The sequence below is a fragment of the Ranitomeya imitator genome, chromosome 2 (assembly GCF_032444005.1).
Source record: "Ranitomeya imitator isolate aRanImi1 chromosome 2, aRanImi1.pri, whole genome shotgun sequence".
NCBI lineage: Eukaryota > Metazoa > Chordata > Amphibia > Anura > Dendrobatidae > Ranitomeya > Ranitomeya imitator.
The window spans coordinates 603,326,394-603,353,617 of record NC_091283.1 but is presented as its reverse complement, the minus strand read 5'-3'; the positions used below and the strand labels follow the sequence as shown (position 1 = coordinate 603,353,617).

Genomic DNA, 27,224 nt, shown 5'->3' with positions numbered 1-27,224 from the left:
TATCTGGGAAGTGGGATATAGATAAATCCCCTTCAAAAGGAATCAGGGGCAACCAAACATCCCCGGTTTGTGACATATTGGTGTGAGTGGCGGAGATGATAAAGGTATCTCCCCCGTGAACCATGACAGATTGGTGGGATCCGGTGGCATCCTTGACATATTTGTGGCAGCACGATGGGATTCCTAACATTTCCCATTTCTATATGTCTGGGGCTCCGGCACTACCGGATGCCAAGTCACTTATAGCTCAGGCACCTGGGAATTAGGCTGCAGGAATCAGTCGGAGATAGTCCCCTCAGCCTCCCGAGGAAAAAGAAGAAGAAGCAGCGGACAACTGAAGAGGATTACTGTATTACCTTCATTGTAATTTTTCCTGGCTTTCTACTTACTACAAATCATTTATAAGTGTAAGAGTACAGCAACTACACTTCAAAAATATTTGAGGGAGGCCTTCCAGTTGTTGCCTTTCAAGGTTTTAGGGATGACTGTCCTTATGATTTTTTACTGATGTGTAGTTTGTGCAAGTTTTTATGGGTGTAGAAGTACCTGAACTAAACTTTCAAAATATTTGTTAAATACATTTTTCTGCATTACATTAGTCATCCGTCATCCGTACAGTTGAATGTGGTTATTGTTACATTACGATGGTATGTACAACTACAAAAAAGTGTTGAAACATATTTCTGGATTCAATTACTCATCCATATATTTTTATGTGCTCTGGGGTACATTTGGTGGTAAATAACCCTCTAAAAAATTGTTAAAAAAATATCAGTATTATATTGCTCATCCATAAAGGATTATTATCATATATACGGCGGTTTGCAGGAGCGCAGCTCCCTTAGCGCCGTATATATACAGCACATGTTGGGAAGGGGCTAAAAAGATGTAAATGCAACCTCAGATGCAAAACAACACATAAATTACACTGTGTCATTATTTAATAAGAAAATTCAGGATTGGTAAACCAGGTATGCCAAAAGTAAAGTGTGTGTATAATTTTCTTTTTTTAATTGATGTTTGTTAACACTATTCTTTCCAACAAAAACCTGTAACCAAGAATGCTACGTTTGTAGGTAAGCACACTGAAAGGAAGATACAGCACAAGACCGCGTGTGGTGTATGGTTGCGAAATTGAACTATTGAAAAGGTATATAGAAATGTAAATGTGAACAGAGAAGAAAAATCCAATGCAGGTAATTCTTAACCAGAGCTTGCAATCCACATTACTAATGTTTTTAGGTGTGATTCTAATTCTTTCAATTTTTTGTGTCCAAGCCATATTCTGTAGGCCAATTCTCGCCAGGCTTTCCTGTTTTCCACAGCTTCTTTTTCCTATTTCTTGATGTTCTTTACTGTGTCAATCTTTATGGTATCCAACCAAGGGCTCTTTAGTGTCCTGTTTCCCTTTACCACTGACTATTCTGAGTAGCATCTCATTTTCTATTGAATTTACCCACATTACATGACCAAAATAGGTCCGTTTCTCTTAAGTGAATCTTCAGGTGTGGGGAATCAAATGCAACAAGGTGGTGCTCAGTATAAAAATAAGATAGATCTGATGAATATACATTGTCCCTCACCATTTAGTTGCCATCTTCTTTATTTATGCTTACCCAGTCACCATAACTGCGGCTAACAACTCAAGCATTGAAGAAAACTGGCCCCCCCAAAACAAAGCAGCATATGTTCCCTCTGCTTACAGCCACATGGATATAAGGAAACGGCCAGTTCCTTCCAGTTCTATGGCCGTTCCTAAAACCTGGACCCAAAATCCAGGCTCATTGAAATACACCACTCAGCACTAAATGTGCTGGAGCCTACTTCTCCAAATACTACATCACTGAGGCTTGGCACCACGGTGACACATATCTCCTGTCCAGTACCTGTCCAGCTGCCACCTTACATGCCCCCCTCTGTCCAAAGTTGGGAGGCTTGGCACTTTCTGTCAACAATGCACCTTTGACAGTGCATCCGCATGCCCATGCTGCCTTCCGGGCCTGATCTCTACATGGAAGCTAAATTCCTGCAAAGCCAAGAACCACCTAATTACCAAGGGATTGTTCTCGTTCGTCTCTTGCATCCATCTCCATGGGGCATGGTCTTATACCTTAACTTCCGTCCCTAAAATAGAACATTAGGGCATTCAGTACCCAGTTATCACCAAGCACTCTTTTTTTGAAAATCAAGTAATATCTCTCACAAAGGGACAGCTTCCCGCTCAAGTATGTGATAGGGTGCTCCTCTCCATTAACCTCCTGCAAAAAGACTGCCCCTAGCCCAACATCAGATGCATCTGTCTGGACAACAAACTATTTGACTGGCACCTTGCACATGTCTTATCTTTCTGCATTTGTAATAGGAAGCAATGGCAGTAATAGCAAGGGGCTGCATTACCCTCTATCAAGGACTATAGGCTGTGAATTATGCTGTATGTACTGTATAGGGGCTGCATTATACTGTATGGAGGAATATGGAGTGTGCATTATACTATATAGAGGACTATAGGGGTGCATTAAAAAATATGGTTGACTAGGGGATGCATTGTACTATATTAAGGGCTTTGGGGCACATTAAACTATGTGGAGGACTCTGGGGCATATTGTACTATATGGAGAACTATGGGGTGTGCATTATACTATATCAAGGACTTTGTGTTGCATTATACTATGTGGAGGACTAATGGATGCATTATACTAAACAAGCAAAATGCTGCCTATTCATCCAGTGATTGGATTATTTATGCTGGTACAAAAATACCGGATTACTCACCGGTAATGCTCTTTTATAGAGCCCACGACAGCACCCACGAGAGAGGGGATCCGCCCCTAGGAACAGGAAACCTACAGAGAGATAAAAGGGGCGGCCCCCCCTCGCTCCTCAGTTGTTTTACAGAGAATAGGAGGAACCGCCGCCAGGTTTTAGTTAATAGGTCCAGGTATATATACATATATACATATTTACAACCTTATACTACATCTTTCTAATATTTACACCTCACCAAAAAAGCACCACGTGCAACTATACAAAGAAAAGGGAGGGATGTGAATGGGTGCTGTCGTGGGCTCTATAAAAGAGCATTACCGGTGAGTAATCCGGTATTTTCCATTCGCCACGACAGCACCCACGAGAGATTTTCAGAGATCAGAAGCAGCAGATAGGTCTAATCTATAGTGCTTATAAAAGGTGCCCGGTGAAGCCCAAGTTGCGGCCTTACATATGAGTTCTATTGGCACGTTCGCCCTTTCTGCCCAGGAAGTTGATACGGCCCTTGTGGAATGAGCCCCCACATGCATCGGAGGATCTCTTCCTTTGGCTCTGTAAGCCAAGGTTATGGCTTCTCTGATCCAACGAGATAACGTCCCCTTCGTGACTCTGGATCCTTTGGTTTTACCCTGAAAAGACACAAACAGGGCCCTACTCTTCCTCCAGTCCCTAGTTCTCTCTAAATAGGCTAGAATAGTCCTCTTAACATCTAGGGTATGAAGTCTTACTTCCTCTGGAGATGAGTGGTCTTTATAAAAGGTAGGTAATAGGATCTCCTGGGACCTATGAAAACTAGTGGCCACCTTAGGCAGGTAACATGGGTCTGTTTTCAAAATTATTCTATCAGGTGTTATAGATAGGTATGGAGGATCGATTGACAATGCCTGCAGATCACTTACTCTTCTAGCTGATACCAATGCTACTAACAATATCGCTTTTAACGAGATGTTCTTTAATGAGGCTGCATGAATAGGCTCAAACGGGCTTTGTGTCAATGCATCCAGGACCAAAGATAGATCCCACTGGGGCACCTGTGGAATATTTATTGGTTTCGACCGTTCACATGCAGATATAAAACGGGATATCCATCTATCACCTGCGATATCATAACTGAAGAGGGCCCCTAACGCTGAAATCTGAACTTTCAAAGTATTAACCGAAAGTCCCAATTCTAGTCCTTTTTGCAAAAACTCCAGTATTGAAAATATAGGCACCTCTGAAGAAATTTGTGTAGTGTGAAATTGAAGAAATTTTTTCCAGATTCTAACATAAATTTTGGTGGTAGAAGGCTTTCTACTCTTCATAAGGGTATCTATCACTCCACTAGAAAACCCTTTTCTACTTAGTAATTGCCTCTCAAATTCCAGGCAGTTAAGTTCATGCCCTTCACTTGAGGATGGAAAAACGGACCTTGAGACAGCATGTTGTCGGCCAGAGGCAGAATCCACGGGTCTGTCACTGACATGGCTCTGAGCCATGAAAACCATGGCCTCTTGGGCCAAAAGGGGGCTATTAAGACAACTCTTGCCCCTTCCTCTCTTATCTTCCTTATCACCATGGGCAATAGATTCCATGGGGGAAAAGCGTATGCCAGGTCGAATGTCCATGGTACCTGAAGGGCATCTAATATGTCTGGATTGTCTAGCCTGCATAGGGAGGCAAACATCCTGACCTGTCGATTGGATCTTGTTGAGAACAAGTCTATTTGAGGCATGCCCCATCGGGCTGTTATCATTTTGAAAATCTTCCTGTTGAGCATCCATTCCCCTTGATGAAGAGTATGACGACTGAGAAAATCGGCCTGAAAGTTGTCTACCCCTCTTATGTGTACCGCTGATAAGGACAACAGATGACCTTCGGCTAGCATTATGATGTCTGATGTCACCTCCATGAGAGTGTCCGACCGTGTACCTCCTTGACGGTTTAGATAGGCCACCGCAGAGGTGTTGTCGGAGAGGACCCTTGTGTGAGAGCCTCGCAGCTGAGGAAGAAAGTGGAGCAGGGAATAATATACAGCTCTCAACTCTTTAACGTTAGAAGAATCACTATACTCTGATCTGGACCAGAGTCCCTGGACCATCTGATCTCGAAAATGTGCACCCCAACCTTCAGGACTAGCATCTGTGGTAACTATATTTGAAGGAGTGATTACCCACAGGACTCCTTTTGACAGATTTCCCCAATCTAACCACCATGTGAGGGAGTGTACCACTTCTGTTGGAAGAAAAACCTATCTGATCTAAACGACCCTGATTCTCAATATTCTCCTGTAATATAAATCTCTGCAGCTGCCTGGTATGAAACTGTGCCCACTCAACTACAGGAATACAAGAAGTTAAAGACCCCAGCAATGACATGGCGCTTCTCAAAGTCATACTACGCCTATTGATTGCTAAGTTCACTTTATCAATTATGGAGGTCTTTTTACTATCTGGCAGGCAACATACTTGATCAACCGAATCTAAAAGGAGGCCAAGGAACTTCTGACATGTAACAGGCCGGAGTCTGGATTTCTCCCAATTAATAATCCAACCAAGAGATTGTAATGAAACGGCTACCTCTTCAATCTCTGTTCACACTGTAGGGAGTCTCTACCCACTATTAGAAGATCATCTAAATACGGGATGATTAGTGTGTCCTTTAACCTCAGAAAAGACATTACCTCTAACAATAATTTAGTGAAGACCCTCGGAGCCAAAGATAGGCCAAAGGGCATTGCCCTATATTGCAGATGACAAACCTGACCATCTAACACAACTGCTACCCTGAGAAACTGCTGGTGTAACTGGTGTATAGGCAGATGGTAGTAAGCATCCTTAAGATCCAGCACCACCATGTAACAGTTGGGAAATAGATTTTTAATGGCTGATCGAATGGACTCCATTTTAAAGGCTTTAGGTCTTATGAAGGTGTTTAACTTTCTTAAATTAAATATAGTCCTAAAGGACCCATCCGGCTTAGTTATTAGAAATAAGGGAGAATAAAAGCCTTTTCCTATTTCAGATGGTGGAACTTTTATTAATACTTGTTTAGACAAAAGAGACTTGATTTCAGTTTCCAGTGCTTCTTGCTGCAGCCTGGATTTCAGGGATGTAAGAAGAAAAGAATCCGGAGGTGTCCGGATGAGGTCTAAAGTGAGACCTGATGAAATTAAATTTAAGGCCCATGTATTAGCCGTTATCTCTCTCCATTGTTCCACAAATTGTAGTAGTCTACCGCCCACTGGTGGAATAGGGTTCACGGAATTTATCCGCTGGTCTGAAGGGACGCTTATTGAACAGATTGCCCTTCTGCCTGAACTCCCTGTTACTCCAGCGGTCTTTAAAGCCTCCTTTCCTTCCAAATGGTGGCTTTCTGAACGCTCTTCTGTAGGAAGGAATAAAGGGATTAGGAAACCCTTTTTTCCTTTCGCCCGCCTTAGTGAGTATGTCATCCAGGACAGATCCAAAGAGGTACTCACCCTGGCAGGGTATGGCACACAATTTAGCCCTGGACTGGGCGTCTCCCTTCCAATTCTTTAGCCATAACGCTCGACGAGCCGTATTTGAGAGATTTGCTGATCTAGCCGCCAGGCGGAGAGAGTCTATTGAGGCATCAGATATAAATGCCGCAGCCCCCTTGATTAATGGAATGGAGGCTCGCAACTTTTCTCTGGAAACGCCACTTCTGATGTTCTGATCTAGCTGATCCAGCCAGACCAACATGGATCTACTGGTACATGTAGCGGAGATTGCAGGTTTAAATGCAGTCACACAGGCTTCCCATGATTTTTTGAGAAGCGCATCAGATTTTCTGTCCATTGGATCGGACAAAGAACCCGCATCCTCTACCGGTAAAGAGGAACGGCGAGCAGTAGATGCTACAGCCGCATCAACTTTCGGTACTTTAGCCCAAGTGGCCAAGTCCTCATCATCAAAGGGGTAGCGTCTCTTACAGGACACTGGCACAAACCCCTTTTGACCCTTACTCCATTCTTTCTTGACCAGGTCCTTTATAGCCTGGTTCACCGGAAATACATGGCCCTTTCGCTGAGAAAGACCCGCGAACATCACCTCCTGCTGAGTCTGAGGTTCTTTTAATTCAGAAACCCCCATAGTACTTCTTACGGATTTAACCAAGTTATTTATGCCATCTGTGGGAAAGCAGACATAGTCCTCTTCATCTGGTGAATCTGATAACTGAGAGACATCTGACTCGACCTCCCCACTTTCTGCCGACGTGTCAGCTTTAGGCGAGGATGCTCTGCTAACTCTCCTCTCAATATTTACGGACGGACTGCTTCGCAAACTTTGAAGCTCCTCCCGAATCATAAGGCGGATTTCATCCATTTTAACGGACTCTTCCTATTTTTTGCTATAAGCATCAGGTAAGGGCTCAGTACATATTGCACACTGCACGTGCTTGGTCTTCCCCGTCCTTTTCCCCTACAAACACATAAGGAGAGGAGACCTAACATAAGCTTTCATGAAGTTAAATGAACACTCACCCCGAAGTATCTCTATATACCGGGTCTCGGCTCTTTTGTTCGGCCTGGGGTGTGCCACGGGACGACCTCCTCCCTGACTTGTCAGTGGAGTCGCTCACTTTTGCACCATCTCTCTTCCTGACCTTTTCACTGGGTACAACCAATACCTCCATAGGGCGCTCACAAATCTCCTCATGAGACGACATGTTAACGCACCTTCTACACAGCTGAGCTGCAATTTATAGCGCCGGTCTCACACACCCCTTTCCCATTTTTTTTTTTTTTCTCTTACCAGCGCCGTAGTGCAGCCCAGGGGGGAGGATCGCTCATAAAATCCAATATGGCGGCGCCCCCGGAAGTAGCAACTCGACCTCTGAGTGCAGGGAGCGTCGCCGCACTGCGCATGCGCCGGCGTTCCTTCCACCCGCCGGCGCCATCGCTAGGCCGCACCGCCGCCCCCGGAAGTGGTAACGCGACCTCTGAGTCCAGGGAGCGCCGCTGCACTGCTCAGCGCCGGCGTCCCTGCCACTTGCCGGCCGCTCTCACCACCATCCAGGATCGGAAACAGCGACCTCGGCTTCTACACAAGGCAGCACCGCTTACCTGAGGTACATTTCCCCTCCTCGGTCATACTTCACAACGATGTCCCAGCAGGGACATTGTTGCTCCACGCCATAGCAGATGAGGGGGGAGCCAGCAGGAACCCCCGACTCTGTCCATCCGTCCTGGAGCCCCTGTCTCTCATCAGAGACGGACAGGCGGCATCCAGGCGGACCTTCCTCTTCATCTGTACTCCATAGAGTTTTTCTCTGTGGGTTCCCTTCTAGGAACAGGAAACCAACTGAGGAGCGAGGGGGGGCCGCCCCTTTTATCTCTCTGTAGGTTTCCTGTTCCTAGGGGCGGATCCCCTCTCTCGTGGGTGCTGTCGTGGCGAATGGAAAATAATTGTTGTCAGCTGCACATCACCAAGTGAAAAGTGCAGATATGCTGCTGATAACATGATAATGTATGGGGACAGATTGATCTACTAGTGATCGTTCTGTCCCCATCATTGTTGCTCAAATAGTGTAAAGTGGACAGGAAACAAGCGTCAAACTACACCAATATTGTTGATCAGACTCGTTTAATGATCTGAACTCAGCGCATGTGAGCATACCTTATATACTCGAGTATAAGCCGAGATTTTCAGCCCAAATTTTTGGGCTGAAAGTGCCCCTCTCGGCTTATACTCTAGTCACGGTCGGTGGCAGGGTCGGTGGGTGAGGGGGAGAGAGGTCTGTCGCATACTTACCTGCTTCCGGCGCTCCTGGCGCTGTCCCTGCTTGTCCCATGGTCTTCGGGTGCCGCAGCTCTTCCCCTGTTCAGCGGTCACGTGGGACCGCTCATTAAAGTTATGAATATGGACTCCACTCCCATAGGGGTGGAGCCGCATATTCATTCCTGTAATGAGCGGTAACTGTGACTGCTGACAGTGGAAGAGGCTGCAGTGCCCGGAGACCATATGTCCGGGATAAGGAGCCAGGGACGCCAGGAGCAGGTAAGTAGGTCATATTTACCTATCCGTGTTCCACACGCCGGGCGCCGCTCAGTCTTCCCGTCCTCTTGCTCTGACTGTTCAGGTCAGAGGGCGCGATGACGTACTAGTGTGCGCGCCGCTCTCTGCCTGAACAGTCAGTGCGGAGAGACAGGACGCTGAGGAGCTGCGGGCAGCAAGAGAGGCGAGTATGACGTTTTTTTTTTATTGCAGCAGCAGCATTATATATGGGGCACAGCTTTATATGGAGCATCTTATGGGGCAATAATGAATGGTACAGAGCATTGTATATGGGGCACAGCTTTATATGGAGCATCTTATGGGGCAATAATAAAAGGTAAAGAGCATTATATGGGGCACAGCTTTATATGGAGCATCTTATGAGGCAATAATGAACAGTACAGATCATTATATATGGGGCACAGCTTTATATGGAGCATCTTATGGGGCAATAATGAACAGTACAGATCATTATATATGGGGCACAGCTTTATATGGAGCATCTTATGGGACAATAATGAATGGTACAGAGCATTATATATATGGCACAGCTTTATATGGAGCATCTATGGGGCAATAATTAACGGTATGGAGCATTGTATGTGGCACAGCTTTATATGGAGCATCTATGGGGCAATAATGAACTGTATGGAGCATTATATGTGGCACCGTTTTATATGGAGCATCTTATGGGGCCATAATGAACTGTATGGAGCATGATATGTGGCACAGCTTTAAGGAGCATTATATGTTGTCTCAATTAATTTAACTTTTATTGGTAACTGTTTTTATTTTTGAAATTCACTGGTAGCTGCTGCATTTCCTACCCTAGGCTTATACTTGAGTCAATAAGTTTTTTGTGGCAAAATTAGGGGGGACAGCTTATTCTCGGGTCGGCTTATACTCGAGTATACAGTACAGACCAAAAGTTTGGACACACCTTTTCATTTAAAGATTTTTCTGTATTTTCATTACTATGAAAATTGTACATTCACACTAAAGGCATCAAAACTATGAATTAACACATGTGGAATGATATACTTAACAAAAAAGTGTGAAGCAACTGAAATTATGTCTACATTCTAGGTTCTTCAAAGTAGCCACCTTTTGCTTTGATGACTGCTTTGCACACTCTTGGCATTCTCTTGATGAGCTTCAAGAGGTAGTCACCGGAAATGGTTTTCACTTCACAGGTGTGCCCTGTTAGGTTTAATAAGTGGGATTTCTTGCCTTATAAATGGGGTTGGGACCATCAGTTGTGTTGTGCAGAAGTCTGGTGGATACACAGCTGATAGTCCTACTGAATAGACTGTTAGAATTTGTATTATGGCAAGAAAAAAGCAGCTAAGTAAAGAAAAATGAGTGGCCATCATTACTTTAAGATATGAAGGTCAGTCTGAAAAATTGGGAAAACTTTGAAAGTGTCCCCAAGTGCAGTGGCAAAAACCATCAAGCGCTACAAAGAAACTGGCTCACATGAGGACCGCCCCAGGAAAGGAAGACTAAGAGTCACCTCTGCTTCTGAGGATAAGTTTATCTGAGTCACCAGCCTCAGAAATAGCAGGTTAAGAGCAGCTCAGATTAGAGACCAGGTCAATGCCACACAGAGTTCTAGCAGCAGACACATCTCTACAACAACTGTTAAGAGGAGACTTTGTGCAGCAGGCCTTCATGGTAAAATAGCTGCTAGGAAACCATTGCTAAGGACAGGCAACAAGAAGAAGAGACTTCTTTGGGCTAACGAACACAAGAAATGGACATTAGACCAGTGGAAATCTCTGCTTTGGTCTGATGAGTCTAAATTTGAGATCTTTGGTTCCAACCACCGTGTCTTTGTGCGATGTAAAAAAAATGAACGGATGGACTCTACATGCCTGGTTCCCACCGTGAAGCATGGAGGAGGAGGTGTGATGGTGTGGGGGTGCTTTGTTGGTGACACTGTTGGGGATTTATTCAAAATTGAAGGCATACTGAACCAGCATGGCTACCACAGCATCTCCCAGCGGCATGCTATTCCATCCGGTTTGCGTTTAGTTGGACCATCATTTATTTTTCAACAGGACAATGACCCCAAACACACCTCCAGGCTGTGTAAGGGCTATTTGACCAAGAAGGAGAGTGATTGGGTGCTATGCCAGATGACCTGGCCTCCACTGTCACCAGACCTGAACCCAATCGAGATGCGTTGGGGTGAGCTGGACCACAGAGTGAAGGCAAAAGGGCCAACAGTGCTAAGCATCTCTGGGAACTCCTTCAAGATTGTTGGAAGACCATTCCCGGTGACTACCTCTTGAAGCTCATCAAGAGAATGCCAACAGTGTGCAAAGCAGTAATCAAAGCAAAAGGTGGCTACTTTGAAGAACCTAGAATATAAGACATAATTTCAGTTGTTTCACACTTTTTTGTTAAGTATATAATTCCACGTGTTAATTCATAGTTTTGATGCCTTCAGTGTGAATGTACAATTTTCATAGTCATGAAAATACAGAAAAATCTTTAAATGAGAAGATGTGTCCAAACTTTTGGTCTGTACTGTATACGGTAACTGAAATGTTTCTGTGTAATAGTGCAATATGTTAGCATTTGAGGCCCCACTTTGTCAAAGCCTTCCCTGCTTGACCTGATGTCTCTACAGTAATCAGTGTAATGAAGATGGGCATTTTCAAATTTGCCGAAACTTGTTTTAGCATTTTCACCAATAAAACTGTACTTATGTTTCATATTTAGAGTGAAAGTGTAAGATTTCCATATTAAGCAATAGATTTTTATAGTAGCTGCTGTCAATAGCGAGGTGTAAATCTCACAAGGAATAACATATTCCTTCCATTATACAGAATAATAAAACTAAAATAAAATATTAAAAACATTTTATTAGACAGAAAAAAAAGTTATTGATTGCAAAATAATTAATTATAATTTTCCACAAACATTATGTTACTATTTTCAGACTTTGGTAGAAAGACATATAAGACACTGAATAGGGTAACTGTCCATATGGAGTCAGGAAGACCCCAGTCCTTTTTCTCCCTCTAGGTTGCTGCTCTGGATCTCCGGGGGGCTCAGTTGTCCATCTCCTGGGCTCTGGGTGATAGGAATAGATCTTTCTTCAGCAGCTGGCAGCGCCAGTCTGGGAGCCAGAAAGTGGAGCTGGCCATCCTTGGACAAGGAGCACACAACGTCCTCGGGGCTGACATCCTGCGGGAGCTCCGCTTCTCTCTTCCACTCTTTGTACTCATGGAAATAGCCGCCATTCTCCGTCTCCTTTTTCTTGTCATACTTTCCGGATACAATGAGTCTCCTGCCTTCTGTTCTCACTGTCACCTCCTCAGGAGAAAAGCCGCTGAAGTCCAGGCTGAGCTCAAAGTTTTCCTTCCCCTCGTTGCCTGTGGTGGAAGTGTTCTTGTCAGTGGCTGCAGAGCTTCTGCTCAGATCGGCTGTCCGTCCTATGCCCTGTGCCAGGAGCTGGTAAACCTGGTGGACACGCTGCATTCTCCTCGTCATGTCATCATCCAGGAGGCCAAACATGAGTTGTGCTGCCGGCCAGTTAGTGAGGGCCGGCTCCCTGCAGACACACAGAGGGCTGTATGAGGACCGCAGAACGCTGATGAGAGGAAACATCTTTGGCTGATTTTGCTGAAGCTTCTTGTCTCGGGTGAGCTGGACGCAATGTGTCAGCTGCTGCTTTCTTGCTGCTCAGTAATGCTGGTGATTCCAGCTCAGTGTCTTATATATTCACTGCTGAGACTTCTGGTGTCTTCCTGACTCTTCCATGTGCTCTCTGTATATGGAGTGTAAGGGAGGGCCCTGTGTGCAAACACTGAATCATCCATGAGGGGAGGGAAGAGGCGGTGCAGCAGCTTCCAGCATGGACTGGATAAGTGACCTGACAGGAGGGCGGAGGGAGAAAAGTGACTGCTGGAGATTGCTGGAAAGTTCTCACTTGTACTGTTTTGTCACTTATATTAATACTAGATGGTGGCCCGATTCTAACAGATAGGGTATTCTAGAATATGTATGTATGTATGTATATAGTAGCCACATAGTATATAGCACAGGCCACATAGTATATAGCAAATATTACGTGACCTGTGCTATATACTATGTGGCTGCTATATACATACATACATATTGTAGAATACCCGATGCGTTAATACAGGCCACGCAGTATATAACAGTGGCCAAGCAGTATATAACACAGCCCAAACAGTTTATAACACAGGCCACACGGTATATAGCAGCCACGCAGTATATAACACAGGCCACATAGTATATAACACAGGCCACACAGTATATCACACAGCCCACGGAGTATATAACACAGCCCACGCAGTATATAGCAGCCACGCAGTATATAACACAGGCCACATAGTATATAACACAGCCCACACAGTATATCACACAGCCCACGGAGTTTATAACACAGCCCACAGAGTATATAACAGCCCACATAGAATATAACACAGCCCACACAGTATATAGCAGCCACGCAGTATATAACACAGGCGACGTAGTATATAACACAGCCCACGCAGTATATAACACAGCCCACGTAGTATATAGCACAGCCCACGTACTATATAACACAGCCCACATACTATATAACACAATCCATGCAGTATATAACACTGCCCACGCAGTATATAACACAGCCCACGCAGTATATAACACAGCCCACGTACTATATAACACAGCCCACGCAGTATATAGCAGCCACGCAGTATATAACACAGGCGACGTAGTATATAACACAGGGCACGTAGTATATAACACAGGGCACGTAGTATATAACACAGGCCACGCAGTATATAACACAGGCCACGCAGTATATAGCACAGCCCACGCAGTATATCACACAGCCCATGCAGTATAGAACACTGCCCATGTAGTATATAGCAGCCACGCGGTGTATAACACAGCCCACGCAGTATATAACACAAAGCACAAAGTATATAGCACAGCCCATGCAGTATATCACACAGCCCACGGAGTATATAACACTGCCCATGTAGTATATAGCAGCGATGTAGTATATAGCGCAGCCCACGCAGTATTTAGCAGTGTGGGCACCATATCTTTGTTAAAAAAGAAATTTAAATAACAAATAGTTATATACTCACCCCCTGAGATCCAGCGAAGATGTGCCGAGAAGCGCGGCTGCCGCCATCTTCCGTTCCCAGGATGCATTACGAAATTACCCAGATGACTTAGCGGTCTCGCGAGACCGCTAAGGGTATGTGCACACGTCAGGATTTTTTCCTGACAAAATCCTGAGAATTCTGCCAGAAATCCGCGTGCTTTTTTTGCGCAGATTTCTTGCGGAATTTGCGCGTTTTTTGCGTTTTTTTTTTTCTGGAATGACCTTTTTGATAGGAAATCCGCAAAAAATCCGGAAAAAGATAGAGCATGTCTGGATTTTTTGCAGGATGCGTTTTTTTTGCGGAAAAAAACGCTAACATCTGCACAAAAAATGCGGAATGCCTTCTAAAAGATAGGATGCATAATGTTAGCGTTTTTTTACCGGATTTATAGCGTTTTTATGGCGAAATTCCGCACAAAAAACGCTAAAAATCCTGACGTGTGCACATACCCTAAGTCTTCTGGATAATTTCGCAATGCATCTCTGGGAACGGCAGATGGCGGCCGGCGCAAGCGCAACGTCGGAGTACGGAAGGTGAGAATAGCAGGTTTTTTGTTTTTTTATTATTTTTATCATTACATCTGTTTACTATTGAGGCTGCATAGGCAGCCTCAATAGTAAAAAGTCCCGCGGCAATGTCGCTGATTGGTAGCGCAACCAATCAGGGAGGCGGGATTTAAATCCCACGCCAATGACACCTGGACACGATCAATCAGGGAAGCGGGATTTAAATCCCGCAGCAATGTCGCTGATTGGGCGCAACCAATCAGCGAAGTGGGATTTAAATCCCGCGCCATTGACGGCTGGGCGCAACCAACCAGCTAAGCGGGATTTAAATCCCACGCCAATAACACTGATTGGTCGCGCGCCGGCTGGGCGCTACCAATTAGCGAAGCAAGATTTAAATCCTGCAGCAATGTCGGCTGGGCGCTACCAATCAGCGAAGCAGGATTTAAATCCCGCACTAATGTCGGCTGGGCGCGAGCAATTAGCGAAGCGGGATTTAAATCCTGCGCCAATGTCGCTGATTGGTCGCGTGCGCTGGCTGGGGGCGACCGATCTGCGAAGCGGGATTTAAATCCCGCGGCAATGTCGCTGATCGGTTGCGCCAGCTGAGAGCAAGCAATCAGCGAAGCGGGATTTAAATCCCACGGCAATGTCGCTGATTGGTCGCGACTGCTGTGCGCTACCAATCAGCGAAGCGGGATTTAAATCTCACACCAAGGTTGACTGGGCGAGACCAATCAGCGAAGCGGGATTTAAATCCCGCGCCAATGTCGCTGATTGGTCACGTGCGCCGGCTGGGCGCTACCAATCAGCGAAGCGGGATTTAAATCCCGCGGCAATGTCGCTGATTGGTCGCGCATTGTATTGCGGTCTCGCGAGATGATGATGTAGTGGTCTCGCGAGACCGCCACGTCATCATCACGCGAGACCGCAATGCATGGACCGGTCACTGGAGTGCCGCGAGGAGCGGTAAAGGCCGCTTCTGGATGCGGGGGCCGACGGACTGTGAGTATATAACGATTTTTTTTTAATTATTATTTTTAACATTAGATCTTTTTACTATTGAAGCTGCATAGGCAGCCTCAATAGTAAAAAGTTGGTCACACAGGGTTAATAGCAGTGTTAATGGAGTGCGTTACACCGTGACATAACGCGGTGTAACGCAGCCATTAACCCTGTGTGAGCGCTGACTGGAGGGGAGTATGGAGCGGGCACTGACTGCGGGGAGGAAGGAGCGGCCATTTTTCCGCCGCACTGTGCCCGTCGCTGATTAGTTGTGGCTGTTTTGCTGCGACCAATCAGCGACTTCGATTCCATGACAGACAGAGGCCGCGACCAATGAATATCTGTGACAGACAGAAGGACAGACAAACAGAAAGACGGAAGTGACCCTTAGACAATTATATAGTAGATACATCAAATTTATCATTGGAAAATATCCATATACCAATACATCAGCTCTAAGGCTGCCATGTTTAGATTACTGTAAATGTAGGAACAGTAACATTTTATATTCGCAAAAGGTGGCTGCTACTATTCCTCTTCTCTATGAGGGTGTAATTAGACAGTCATATAAATTGGACCGAGATCGGTCAATACTGTCACGCTCAGGTTGGGAGAGCCGTGGCCAGTCCGAGCTCTGCGGTCCGATTTATACGTCGGCCTGACTGCGCCCTAATACCTGTACAATATATTGTGATCTATATAAATTTATCCAAGGTAAAATATATTTTCTCCTTTGCAGTACACTCTGTGTCACAATAAGGTACCTAGGGCCCAACAATAGAATTGATTCTGGGAGTCCACCATACAGCAACACAAAAATGTTGCCTGTTCATTTTTAAATTTTTTGTACATTAATGAATGTGTTTTACCAAACAATCCAATGTACAAAACAGAGGTAGGACAGGAGTCACAGCTCCAGTATGGGTAAGTACTGCACTTTACACGGATCCATATTAGTCCCGCTTACTATTTATTATATGTGACTTTCAGGGAGTTAGCACTTGCACTTTATTTAATATTCATATAGTCGGCAGAATGACTGCAGTCTTGATGCTTATTCCAAGACAACCCCTTTAAGAAAGTTCTTGGCTGAGAAAAATATGCTATGTCTATTGTAGGGATTTCACTCACTCAGCTGCGACGGCTGACACTCAGGAGACGTGTTCCTTTAAAGTTCACTGGGTTTATTGCTTCATAAACCATGTGGCAAACAACAGAAAACAAATAGCCTTTGGTTCAGGTAAAGAAAAACAAGTGTCCAGTTCATCCGGCTCAGTCCTGAAGCCGTAACACACTCAGGAGGGTTTCACCTCCACACATATCTACCTGTGTTAAGCATTAGGCTTTCTTTTATATGTCTAACCACACCCAGAACCCATCACATGACCAGACATGTGGTTGTGACATCACCACAGGTCCTGAAACACATATAGGTAGCCATGGTTACATCACAGCAACAAGCCATCTATAAGACACATATCTCCCATCGATTAGACATCCTTTAGCCACGCTACATACCTCCCCCCTCTGCCTAAAGCCGTGGGGCTTGGCACTTTCTCCCACTAGACAAGGGATTCTTGACAGGGCATCAGCATTACCGTGCAGCTTTCCGGCCCTATGTTCCACATGGAAACAGAAGTCCTGCAGGGCTAAGAACCAACGGGTGACCCTAGCATTTCTACCCTTCGTTTCCCTCATCCACCTAAGTGGGGCATGGTCGGATATCAGTCTAAATTTACGTCCCAGCAAATAGTACTGTAATGTGTCGACTGCCCATTTTATGGCCAAGCACTCCTTTTCAACGACTGAGTAGTTCTTTTCAGACGAGGACAGCTTCCTACTCAGATAGAGAACAGGATGCTCCTCTCCATGTAGTTCTTGGGAAAGGACTGCTCCCACCCCAACATCTGAGGCATCTGTCTGAAGAATAAACTCTTTCTTGAAGTTTGGGGCCATCAGAACGGGTTGCTTACATAAAGCCTCTTTCATTTCTTGGAAGGCTGAATCTGTTTCTTCGGACCACTTAACCATTACTGATTTTGTCCCTTTTAGCAGGTCAGTCAGAGGCGCCGCCATTGTGGCGAAGTTTGGGATGAACCTCCTGTAATATCCCACGATTCCCAGGAAGGCTTTAACTTGCTTCTTGGAAACTGGTTTTGGCCATGTTTGAATTGCCTCCACTCTTGCAGACCGGTTGTAGACCCTGGCCTGAGCTTCTTGTGCTTGGAGAAGGTGTTCTTTCACGATAGGCATCACCTTTGCAATCCTCTGCTGCATCAGGGCCACATGCTCAATGACGCTTCTGTGGGGCGTGACTTCGGCTTCCCAGGTTTCCTTGGCTATATCCAGGAGTCCTCGTGGATGTCGGCCATACAGAAGCTCAAACGGTGAGAAACCTGTGGAGGCCTGTGGAACTTCACGAATGGAAAACATCAAATAGGGTAAGAGACAATCCCAGTCTCTACCGTCTTTCTCTATAGCTTTTCTCAGCATGCTCTTCAGTGTCTTGTTAAATCTCTCAACAAGGCCATCTGACTGGGGATGGTACACCGAGGTCCTCAACTGGGAGATTTTCAGGGCTTTGCATAGTTCCCTCATCACCTTGCTCATGAAAGGTGTCCCCTGGTCAGTCAGGATCTCCTTCGGCAGACCTGTCCGGGAAAAGACATGGACCAACTCGCGAGCTATACTCTTTGAAGAAGAATTTCTCAAGGGAATTGCCTCAGGATAGCGTGTGGCGTAGTCCAGGATGACTAATATATACTGATGGCCCCGGGCTGATTTAACTAAGGGACCGACCAAGTCCATGGCAATTCTCTCGAATGGCACCTCAATAATGGGCAGTGGCACAAGGGGGTTCCGGAAATGAGGAGTGGGAGCAGTTAGCTGACATGTAGGGCAGGACCTGCAATAGTTCACTATTTCCCGGTGGCACCCAGGCCAATAGAACCTCTGCACAACCCGTTCCTTCGTTTTTTCCACCCCTAGGTGTCCACCCAAGATGTGTGAATGGGCCATGTCCAACACCTTCCGTCTATTTGGACCCGGCACTACCAACTGCTCTACCAACTCCTCCCTTATTTTCGTGACCCGGTACAACAACTCCCTGCTCATTAGAAAATGGGGAAATCTTGTGTCTGCCCCCGGCTCCTGTACCACCCCGTCAATAACTGTGACATTATTAAAGGCTTCCCTCAGAGTGGGGTCCCTATGTTGGGCAGTCCCAAAATTTTCACCGGATACCTCTAACTCCAGAATGTCAGATGCAGGGGACACTTCCTCCTCATCTCCAGCCAGGACACAAAAAGGAAATCTGTCTGACTCTGGGTGTGGCACCACCCTTCCCAGGTTCACTGGTTCCCTACTCTTGCTAGGGAGCTCAGAACCTTTCCCCCACAAATCCCAAAACAAACAGAAATCCCGGCCAATAATTATAGGGTGCAACAAGTCCTGAACGACGCCGACTATGTGGGACTCCGTGCCACATGTCGTTTCAATGTTCACACTGGCCACAGGGTAGTCCTTTGCATCACCATGTATGCACCGCACTCCGACCTTCTTTCCCGGGAGCAGGTGGAGAGGAAAAGTGGCCCTCACCAGGGTCACTAGGCTCCCCGAGTCTAACAGTGCCGTTACTGCTTGACCGTTCACCTTCACGGGACATGCTTGAGGTCCCTCGTTGGGCGGAGAGTTCACACTGCAAGCTGGATACGCATAGTATGAACAACGGCGTCCCATGCTGCAGTCCATCTGCTCAGTGGTTTGGGAACAACGGGCAGCTATATGTCCTGGCTTGTGGCACCTCCAACAAATAATATCACCCGTGGGGACCTTGGGCACCACCTCCCCCGCCCTTTGTGACCTTGGACGCACCACCCCTTTTTGGGACTCAGCTGCCTTCTGGGATCCCCAGTACGGCATGGGCTGCCTCCCGAAGGAGCCTTCCAACCCTTGGTACCTCTCAACCAGTCCGATCAGCTCGTCGGCATTCTGGGGACCACCCTGGGCAACCCAAGACTGTATAGGCCTCGGGAGGGAATGGACAAACCGATCCATCATCACCCGTTCTACCATCTGTGCAGGCGCAGAGGACTCTGGCTGCAACCATTTCTGGACCAGGTGCAACAGATCAAACATTTGGGAACGAGGTGGTTTGTCCCGGTGATAGCCCCAGGAGAGAACTCGCTGTGCCCTGACAGTCAGTGTCACCCCCAAACGTGCGAGAATCTCGGCTTTCAATTTGTGATACTCTTTGGCATCCTGCAAGGTCAAATCATAGTACGCCTTCTGGGGTTCTCCCGTCAGGTATGGCGCAAGTACCTCTGCCCACTGCTCTGGCGGAAGTTTTTCCCTCTCAGCGACCCTCTCAAACACCGTCAGGAAGGCCTCAACATCATCCCCGGGAGTCATTTTCTGCAATGCGCATCTTACCGTTTTCCGGACGTGGGTGTCATCAGCCAAACCTGGGGTTGGGGCGCTCGCCTTGCCCTGGATGGTGGTTGCCAGAAGCTGCATCTGCTGCTGATGCTCCTGCTGGCTTTGTTGCATCTGCTGCCGTTGCTCCTGCTGGCTCTGCTGCATCTGCTGCTGGCTCTGTTGTAACTGCTGCGGTTGCTCCTGCTGGCTTTGTTGCATCTGCTGCCGTTGCTCCTGCTGGCTCTGTTGTATCTGCTGCATCAACAGCCTGTTGGTCTCTTGCTGCCTTTTCTCCTGCTGTGACTGCATCTGGACCAATTGTTTCAGCAGGTCCTCCATTTTCTCCGGCAATGCTTGCTGGCTTGCAACAGCCTTGACCCAGGACATTCAAAATAAACTCACGTCTCCGCTGGGAACGCTGCCCGCATTCTCCACCAATTGTAGGGATTTCACTCACTCAGCTGCGACGGCTGACACTCAGGAGACGTGTTCCTTTAAAGTTCACTGGGTTTATTGCTTCATAAACCATGTGGCAAACAACAGAAAACAAATAGCCTTTGGTTCAGGTAAAGAAAAACAAGTGTCCAGTTCATCCGGCTCAGTCCTGAAGCCGTAACACACTCAGGAGGGTTTCACCTCCACACATATCTACCTGTGTTAAGCATTAGGCTTTCTTTTATATGTCTAACCACACCCAGAACCCATCACATGACCAGACATGTGGTTGTGACATCACCACAGGTCCTGAAACACATATAGGTAGCCATGGTTACATCACAGCAACAAGCCATCTATAAGACACATATCTCCCATCGATTAGACATCCTTTAGCCACGCTACACTATTTAGTGTTAGAACTGTATTCTGCACTCACTAGATAAAAGTAAGTTTTTATTTTAAGAAGAATTAAATTACTAATTCTATTGATAGATGATAATTAGGGATGAGCTAACGTGCTCTGTGATACTTGGATATCACTCGAGTACCTGAGTGATTGGATATGCTTGTTACTCAGTGAACATTAGGTGGTGTTCGATTTAAAACTCAAATCCCCACCCCGCATGTTTAACGCCTACTACACAGCCAATATACCTTTGGGGATTGCCTATGAGTCACTGTAATGTTGAAGCCATCTCACTGACACCATTGCACAGCTCAGGGACAGTTCATATTGGAGGTAGAGAGCAGTTATCCAGGCCTATGTGTGTACATTTTAAATAATCTCAATACTTTAGTGTTGATACTGATACTGATGCTGAACCATCATACTAACAGACCTTCTAAGGGTTAATATTGGGCTTTGCTCTTTGCATTATATATATTGTGCATTTAGCCTAGGGACAGTTGCAGGAGCAGGGAGAGTTGAAGAATAAAGCTCAAAGCAGGACTTAGTGCTTCACAGTCCATTGATGATTAAATATATAGGTGCTGCATGTGACCTTTGTGATCTTTTTTTCGCTGCAAAAATTGATTATATTGTCATCAATAGAGTATTACATGCATTGTTCTTTATTTCTCACCCATACAGTGTTCTGTGGTGTGGGGTACATTTCTGTAACATCTAACACTCCAAAATAAAGTTTCAAAATGTTTATGGGTTAAACTACTCACCCATAAAGTGTTGCAAAGTGTGATATCTAACACTACAAAAAAGCTTTTCTGGACTAAATTATTCACCCACACAGTATTCCGTGGTCTGCGGTACATTTCTGTGATACATACCATATATACTCGAGTATAAGCTGAGTTTCTCAGCACATTTTTTGAGCTGAAAATGCCTCCCTAGACTTATACTCGAGCGATGGTCCAGAAGATGGAGGGAGAACGGCGGAGCAGCGGGTCACAGGAAGCAGGAGCCGGCTGCTGTGTCTAACTTCTGTGCCCACTGCTAAAGAGAAATGAATATTCACTGTGTTGGCAGTGAATATTCATTTCTCTGTAATAGCGTGCACAGTGTCAGCCGCAGCCGCTGGCCGCATGGCCGCTGCAGGAAATCACGTGTGCCTCACGGCGGCTGTGGCTGACTCTGTGCACTACTTAATAGCATGATATGATGTCACTGCTATGCACTGCTTACAAGCATAAAGCAGCTGTTGGCACCAGTACAAGACACTGCGAGGGAGGGCAGGAACGTAACTATAATGGTTAATTTTTTTTTAATGTTTTTTGATGGGGGCCATGCATACAAGGATAGGAATGAGGAGTCATGCATACAAGGATAGAGATGAAGAGCCATGCATACAAGGATAGGGATGAGGAGCCTTGCAGACCAGGTTAGAGATGAGGAGCCATGCATACAAGGATAGCGATGAGGAGCCATGCATACAAGGATAGCGATGAGGAGCCATGCAGACCAGGTTAGGGATGAGGAGCCATGCAGACCAGGTTAGGGATGAGGAGACATGCATACAAGGATAGCGATGAGGAGCCATGCATATGAAGACAGGAATGAAGAGCCATGCATACAAGAATAGTAATTAAGAACCATACATTCTTATAATCGATGTAAAATATAACCCAGACCCATTACCACACATACGGGATGGGTAACACCCTATTCAATCGCTAAACATACTGATCAGCTGAAGCAATTATTAAACTGCATGCTAAATCAAGGAGTGTTTTACTCTTTTAGATAAAAAGTTATAACTTTATTGAACAAACAATACAAAAAAATAAAACAAATGCCTCAAAACCATAAAGATCAATTATATGATGGCAGGTAGGCGTAGAACAAATTCTAATGGTAGCAGGAAAACATCAGGTAAAACAGACATTCTTTGATTTTTCAGGTTTAAACAATAGAGCATGCTGAGAAAATACCTCAATTGAGTTAGTATTAACCCCTTAGCGACCGCCGATACGCCTTTTAACGGCGGCCGCTAAGGGTACTTAAACCACAGCGCCGTTAATTAACGGCGCTGTGGAAAAAGTGTATAGCGCCCCCCACAGGCCGATTTTCTCCGGGGTCTCGGCTGCCGAGGGTAGCTGAGACCCCAGAGAACATGATTCGGGGGGTTTTTAACCCTCCCCGCATTTGCGATCGCCGGTAATTAACCGTTTACCGGCGATCGCAAAAAAAAAAAAAAAAAAAAAAAAAAAAAAAGTGATCTCTTTTTAATTTCTCTGTCCTCCGATGTGATCGCACATCGGAGGACAGAGAAAAGGGGTCCCAGGTGGCCCCCCAATACTCACCTAGCTCCCCCGATGCTCCTCGTGTCTCCCGGTGGGCGCCGCCATCTTCAAAATGGCGGGCGCATGCGCAGTGCGCCCGCCGGCCGGCACCGGGAGAATCTTTGGGGTCTCGGCTGCCTGGGGTAGCCGAGACCCCAAAGAGCATGATCGGGGGTCGGTTTTAGCGACCCCTGTTTTGCGATCGCCGGTAATTAACTGTTTACCGGCGACCGCAAAAAAAAAAAAAAAGTAAAGTGTAATTCTCTGTCCTCTGATGTGATCGCACATCAGAGGACAGAGAAATAGGGGGATTCGGGGACCCTAGCATACTCACCTAGGTCCCTGGATCCTCTTGCTGCTCCTCCTGGCCGCCGGCAGAAGAACATGGCGGACGCATGCCCAGTGCGCCCGCCATCTGTCTCCATCTGCCGGCCGGCAGGAGAACAGCAGTTGGGGCTAAAATTAGGGTTAGGGGTAGGGTTAGGGGTAGGGGTAGGGTTAGGGGTAGGGTTAGGGTTAGGTTAGGGGTAGGGTTAGGGTTAGGTTAGGGGTAGGGTTAGGGGTAGGGTTAGGGTTAGGGTTAGGTTAGGGGTAGGGTTAGGGGTAGGGTTAGGGGTAGGGTTAGGGGTAGGGGTAGGGTTAGGGGTAGGGTTAGGTTAGGGGTAGGGTTAGGGGTAGGGTTAGGGGTAGGGTTAGGGTAGGGGTAGGGTTAGGGCTAGGGTTAGGTTAGGGGTAGGGTTACGGCTAGGGTTAGGTTAGGGGTAGGGTTAGGTTAGGGTTAGGGGTAGGGTTAGGGGTAGGGTTAGGGCTAGGGTTAGGGCTAGGGTTAGGGCTAGGGTTAGGGCTAGGGTTAGGGCTAAATTTAGGGTTAGGGTTGGTGCTAAATTTAGGGTTAGGCTTCTTTCACACTTACGTCGGTACGGGGCCGTCGCAATGCGTCGGCCCGACATACCGACGCACGTTGTGAAAATTGTGCACAACGTGGGCAGCAGCTGTAGTTTTTCAACGCATCCGCTGCCCAATCTATGTCCTGGGGAGGAGGGGGCGGAGTTACGGCCACGCATGCGCGGTCAGAAATGGCGGATGCGACGTACAAAAAAACGTTTCATTGAACTTTTTTTGTGCCGACGCTCCGCCAAAACACAACTGATCCAGTGCACGACGGACGCGACGTGTGGCCATCCGTCACGATCCGTCGGCAATACTATGGGCAAAAAACGCATCCTGCGGGCACATTTGCAGGATCCGTTTCTTGTCCAAAACGACGGATTGCGACGGAATGCCAAACAACGCAAGTGTGAAAGTAGCCTTAGGGCTAGGGTTAGGGTTGGGGCTAAAGTTAGGGCTAGGGTTGGGGCTAAAGTTAGGGTTAGAGCTGGGATTAGGTTTAGGGTTTGGATTAGGGTTGGTATTAGGGTTAGGGTTGGCATTAGGGTTACGCTTGGGATTAGGGTTAGGTTTGGGATTAGGGTTAAGGTTAGGGTTGTGATTAGGGGTGTATTGGGATTAGGGTTAGGGTTGAGATTAGGATTAGGGGTGTGTTGGATTTAGGGTTTTGATTAGGGTTATGGTTAGGGTTGACATTAGGGTTGTTTTGGGGTAAGGGTTGTGATTATGGTTAGGGTTAGTGATTAGGATTATGGATCAGGTTGGGATTAGGGTTAGGGGTTGGAGCTAGAATTGGGGGGTTTCCACTGTTTAGGTACATCAGGGGGTCTCCAAACACGACAGCCAATTTTGCGCTCAAAAAGTCAAATGGTGCTCCCTCCCTTCTGAGCTCTGCCGTGCGCCTAAACAGTGGGTTACCCCCACATATGGGGCATCAGCGTACTCGGGATAAATTGGACAACAACTTCTGGGGTCCAATTTCTCTTGTTACCCTTGTGAAAATAAAAACTTGGGGGCTACAAAATCTTTTTTGTGAAAAAAAAAAATATTTTTTATTTTCACGACTCTGCATTCTAAACTTCTGTGAAGCACTTGGGCATTCAAAGTTCTCACCACACATCTAGATAAGTTCCTTGGGGGGTCTAGTTTCCAAAATGGGGTCACTTGTGGGGGGTTACTACAGTTTAGGTATATCAGGGGCTCTGCAATCGCAACATAATGCCCACAGACCATTCTATCAAAGTCTGCATTCCAAAAAGGCGCTCCTTCCCTTCCGAGCTCTGCCGTGCGCCCAAACAGTGGTTTACCCCCACATATGGCACATCAGCGTACTCGGGATAAATTGGACAACAACTATTGCAGTCCAATTTCTCCTGTTACCCTTGTGAAAATAAAAACTTGGGGGCTACAAAATCTTTTTTGTGAAAAAAAAAATATTTTTTATTTTCACGACTCTGCATTCTAAACTTCTGTGAAGCACTTGGGCATTCAAAGTTCTCACCACACATCTAGATAAGTTCCTTGGGGGGTCTAGTTTCCAAAATGGGGTCACTTGTGGGGGGTTACTACAGTTTAGGTATATCAGGGGCTCTGCAATCGCAACATAATGCCCACAGACCATTCTATCAAAGTCTGCATTCCAAAAAGGCGCTCCTTCCCTTCCGAGCTCTGCCGTGCGCCCAAACAGTGGTTTACCCCCACATATGGCACATCAGCGTACTCGGGATAAATTGGACAACAACTATTGCAGTCCAATTTCTCCTGTTACCCTTGTGAAAATAAAAACTTGGGGGCTACAAAATCTTTTTTGTGAAAAAAAAAATATTTTTTATTTTCACGACTCTGCATTCTAAACTTCTGTGAAGCACTTGGGCATTCAAAGTTCTCACCACACATCTAGATAAGTTCCTTGGGGGGTCTAGTTTCCAAAATGGGGTCACTTGTGGAGGGTTTCTACTGGTTAGGTACATCAGGGGCTCTGCAAATGCAACATAATACCCGCAGACCATTCTATCAAAGTCTGCATTCCAAAACGGCGCTCCTTCCTTCCGAGCTCTGCCGTGCGCCCAAACAGTGGTTTACCCCCACATATGGGGTACCAGCATACTCAAGACAAATTGGACAACAACTTTTGGGGTCCAATTTCTCTTGTTACCCTTGTAAAAATAAAAACTTGGGGGCTACAATATCTTTTTTGTGGAAAAAAAAAATATTTTTTATTTTCACGGCTCTGCATTATAAACTTCTGTGAAGCACTTGGGCATTCAAGGTTCTCATCACACATCTAGATAAGTTCCATGGGGGGTCTAGTTTCCAAAATGGGGTCACTTGTGGGGGATTTCTACTGTTTAGGCACATCAGGGGCTCTCCAAACGCGACATGGCGTCCGATCTCAATTCCAGCCAATTCTACATTGAAAAAGTAAAACGGCACTCCTTCTCTTCCAAGCTCTGCGGTGCGCCCTAGCAGTGGTTTACCCCCACATATTGGGTATCAGCGTACTCAGGAGAAATTGCACAACAACTTTTGTGGTCTAATTTCTCCTGTTACCCTTGTGAAAATAAAAATTTGTGGGCAAAAAGATCATTTTTGTAGAAAAAATGCGATTTTTTTTTTTCACGGCTCTACGTTATAAACTTCTGTGAAGCACATGGGGGTTCAAAGTGCTCGCCACACATCTAGATAAGTTCCTTAAGGGGTCTAGTTTCCAAAATGGTGTCACTTGTGGGGGGTTTCCACTGTTTAGGCACATCAGGGGCTCTCCAAACGCGACATGGCGTCCAATCTCAATTCCAGCCAATTCTACATTGAAAAAGTAAAACGGCACTCCTTCTCTTCCAAGCTCTGCGGTGCGCCCAAACAGTGGTTTACCCCCACATATGGGGTATCGACGTATTCAGGAGAAATCGCACAACAACTTTTGTGGTCTAATTTCTCCTGTTACCCTTGTGAAAATAAGAATTTGTGGGCAAAAAGATCATTTTTGTGTAAACAAAAGCGATTTTTTTATTTTCACGGCTCTACGTTATAAACTTCTGTGAAGCACTTGGGGGTTCAAAGTGCTCGCCACACATCTAGATAAGTTCCTTAAGGGGTCTAGTTTCCAAAATGGTGTCACTTGTGGGGGGTTTCCACTGTTTAGGCACATCAGGGGCTCTCTAAACGTGACATGGCGTCCGATCTCAATTCCAGCCAATTCTGCATTGAAAAAGTCAAACGGCGCTCCTTCACTTCTAAGTTCTGCGGTGCGCCCTAACAGTGGTTTACCCCCACATATGGGGTATTGGCGTATTCAGGAGAAATTGCATAACAAAATTTATGGTTACATTTCT

The 27,224-nt window shown here is 46.1% G+C and overlaps 1 protein-coding gene across 1 annotated transcript; it reads right to left on the bottom strand.

The window, feature by feature from the left end:
• Positions 1 to 11,518: 11,518 nt before the first annotated feature.
• On the bottom strand, positions 11,519 to 12,562 carry LOC138667625 (heat shock protein 30C-like). The gene has a single exon (XM_069755753.1). The coding sequence runs from the start codon at positions 12,381 to 12,383 to the stop codon at positions 11,766 to 11,768; it is 618 nt and encodes a 205-aa protein (XP_069611854.1). The 5' UTR covers positions 12,384 to 12,562; the 3' UTR covers positions 11,519 to 11,765.
• Between the last annotated feature and the right edge of the window lie 14,662 nt (positions 12,563 to 27,224).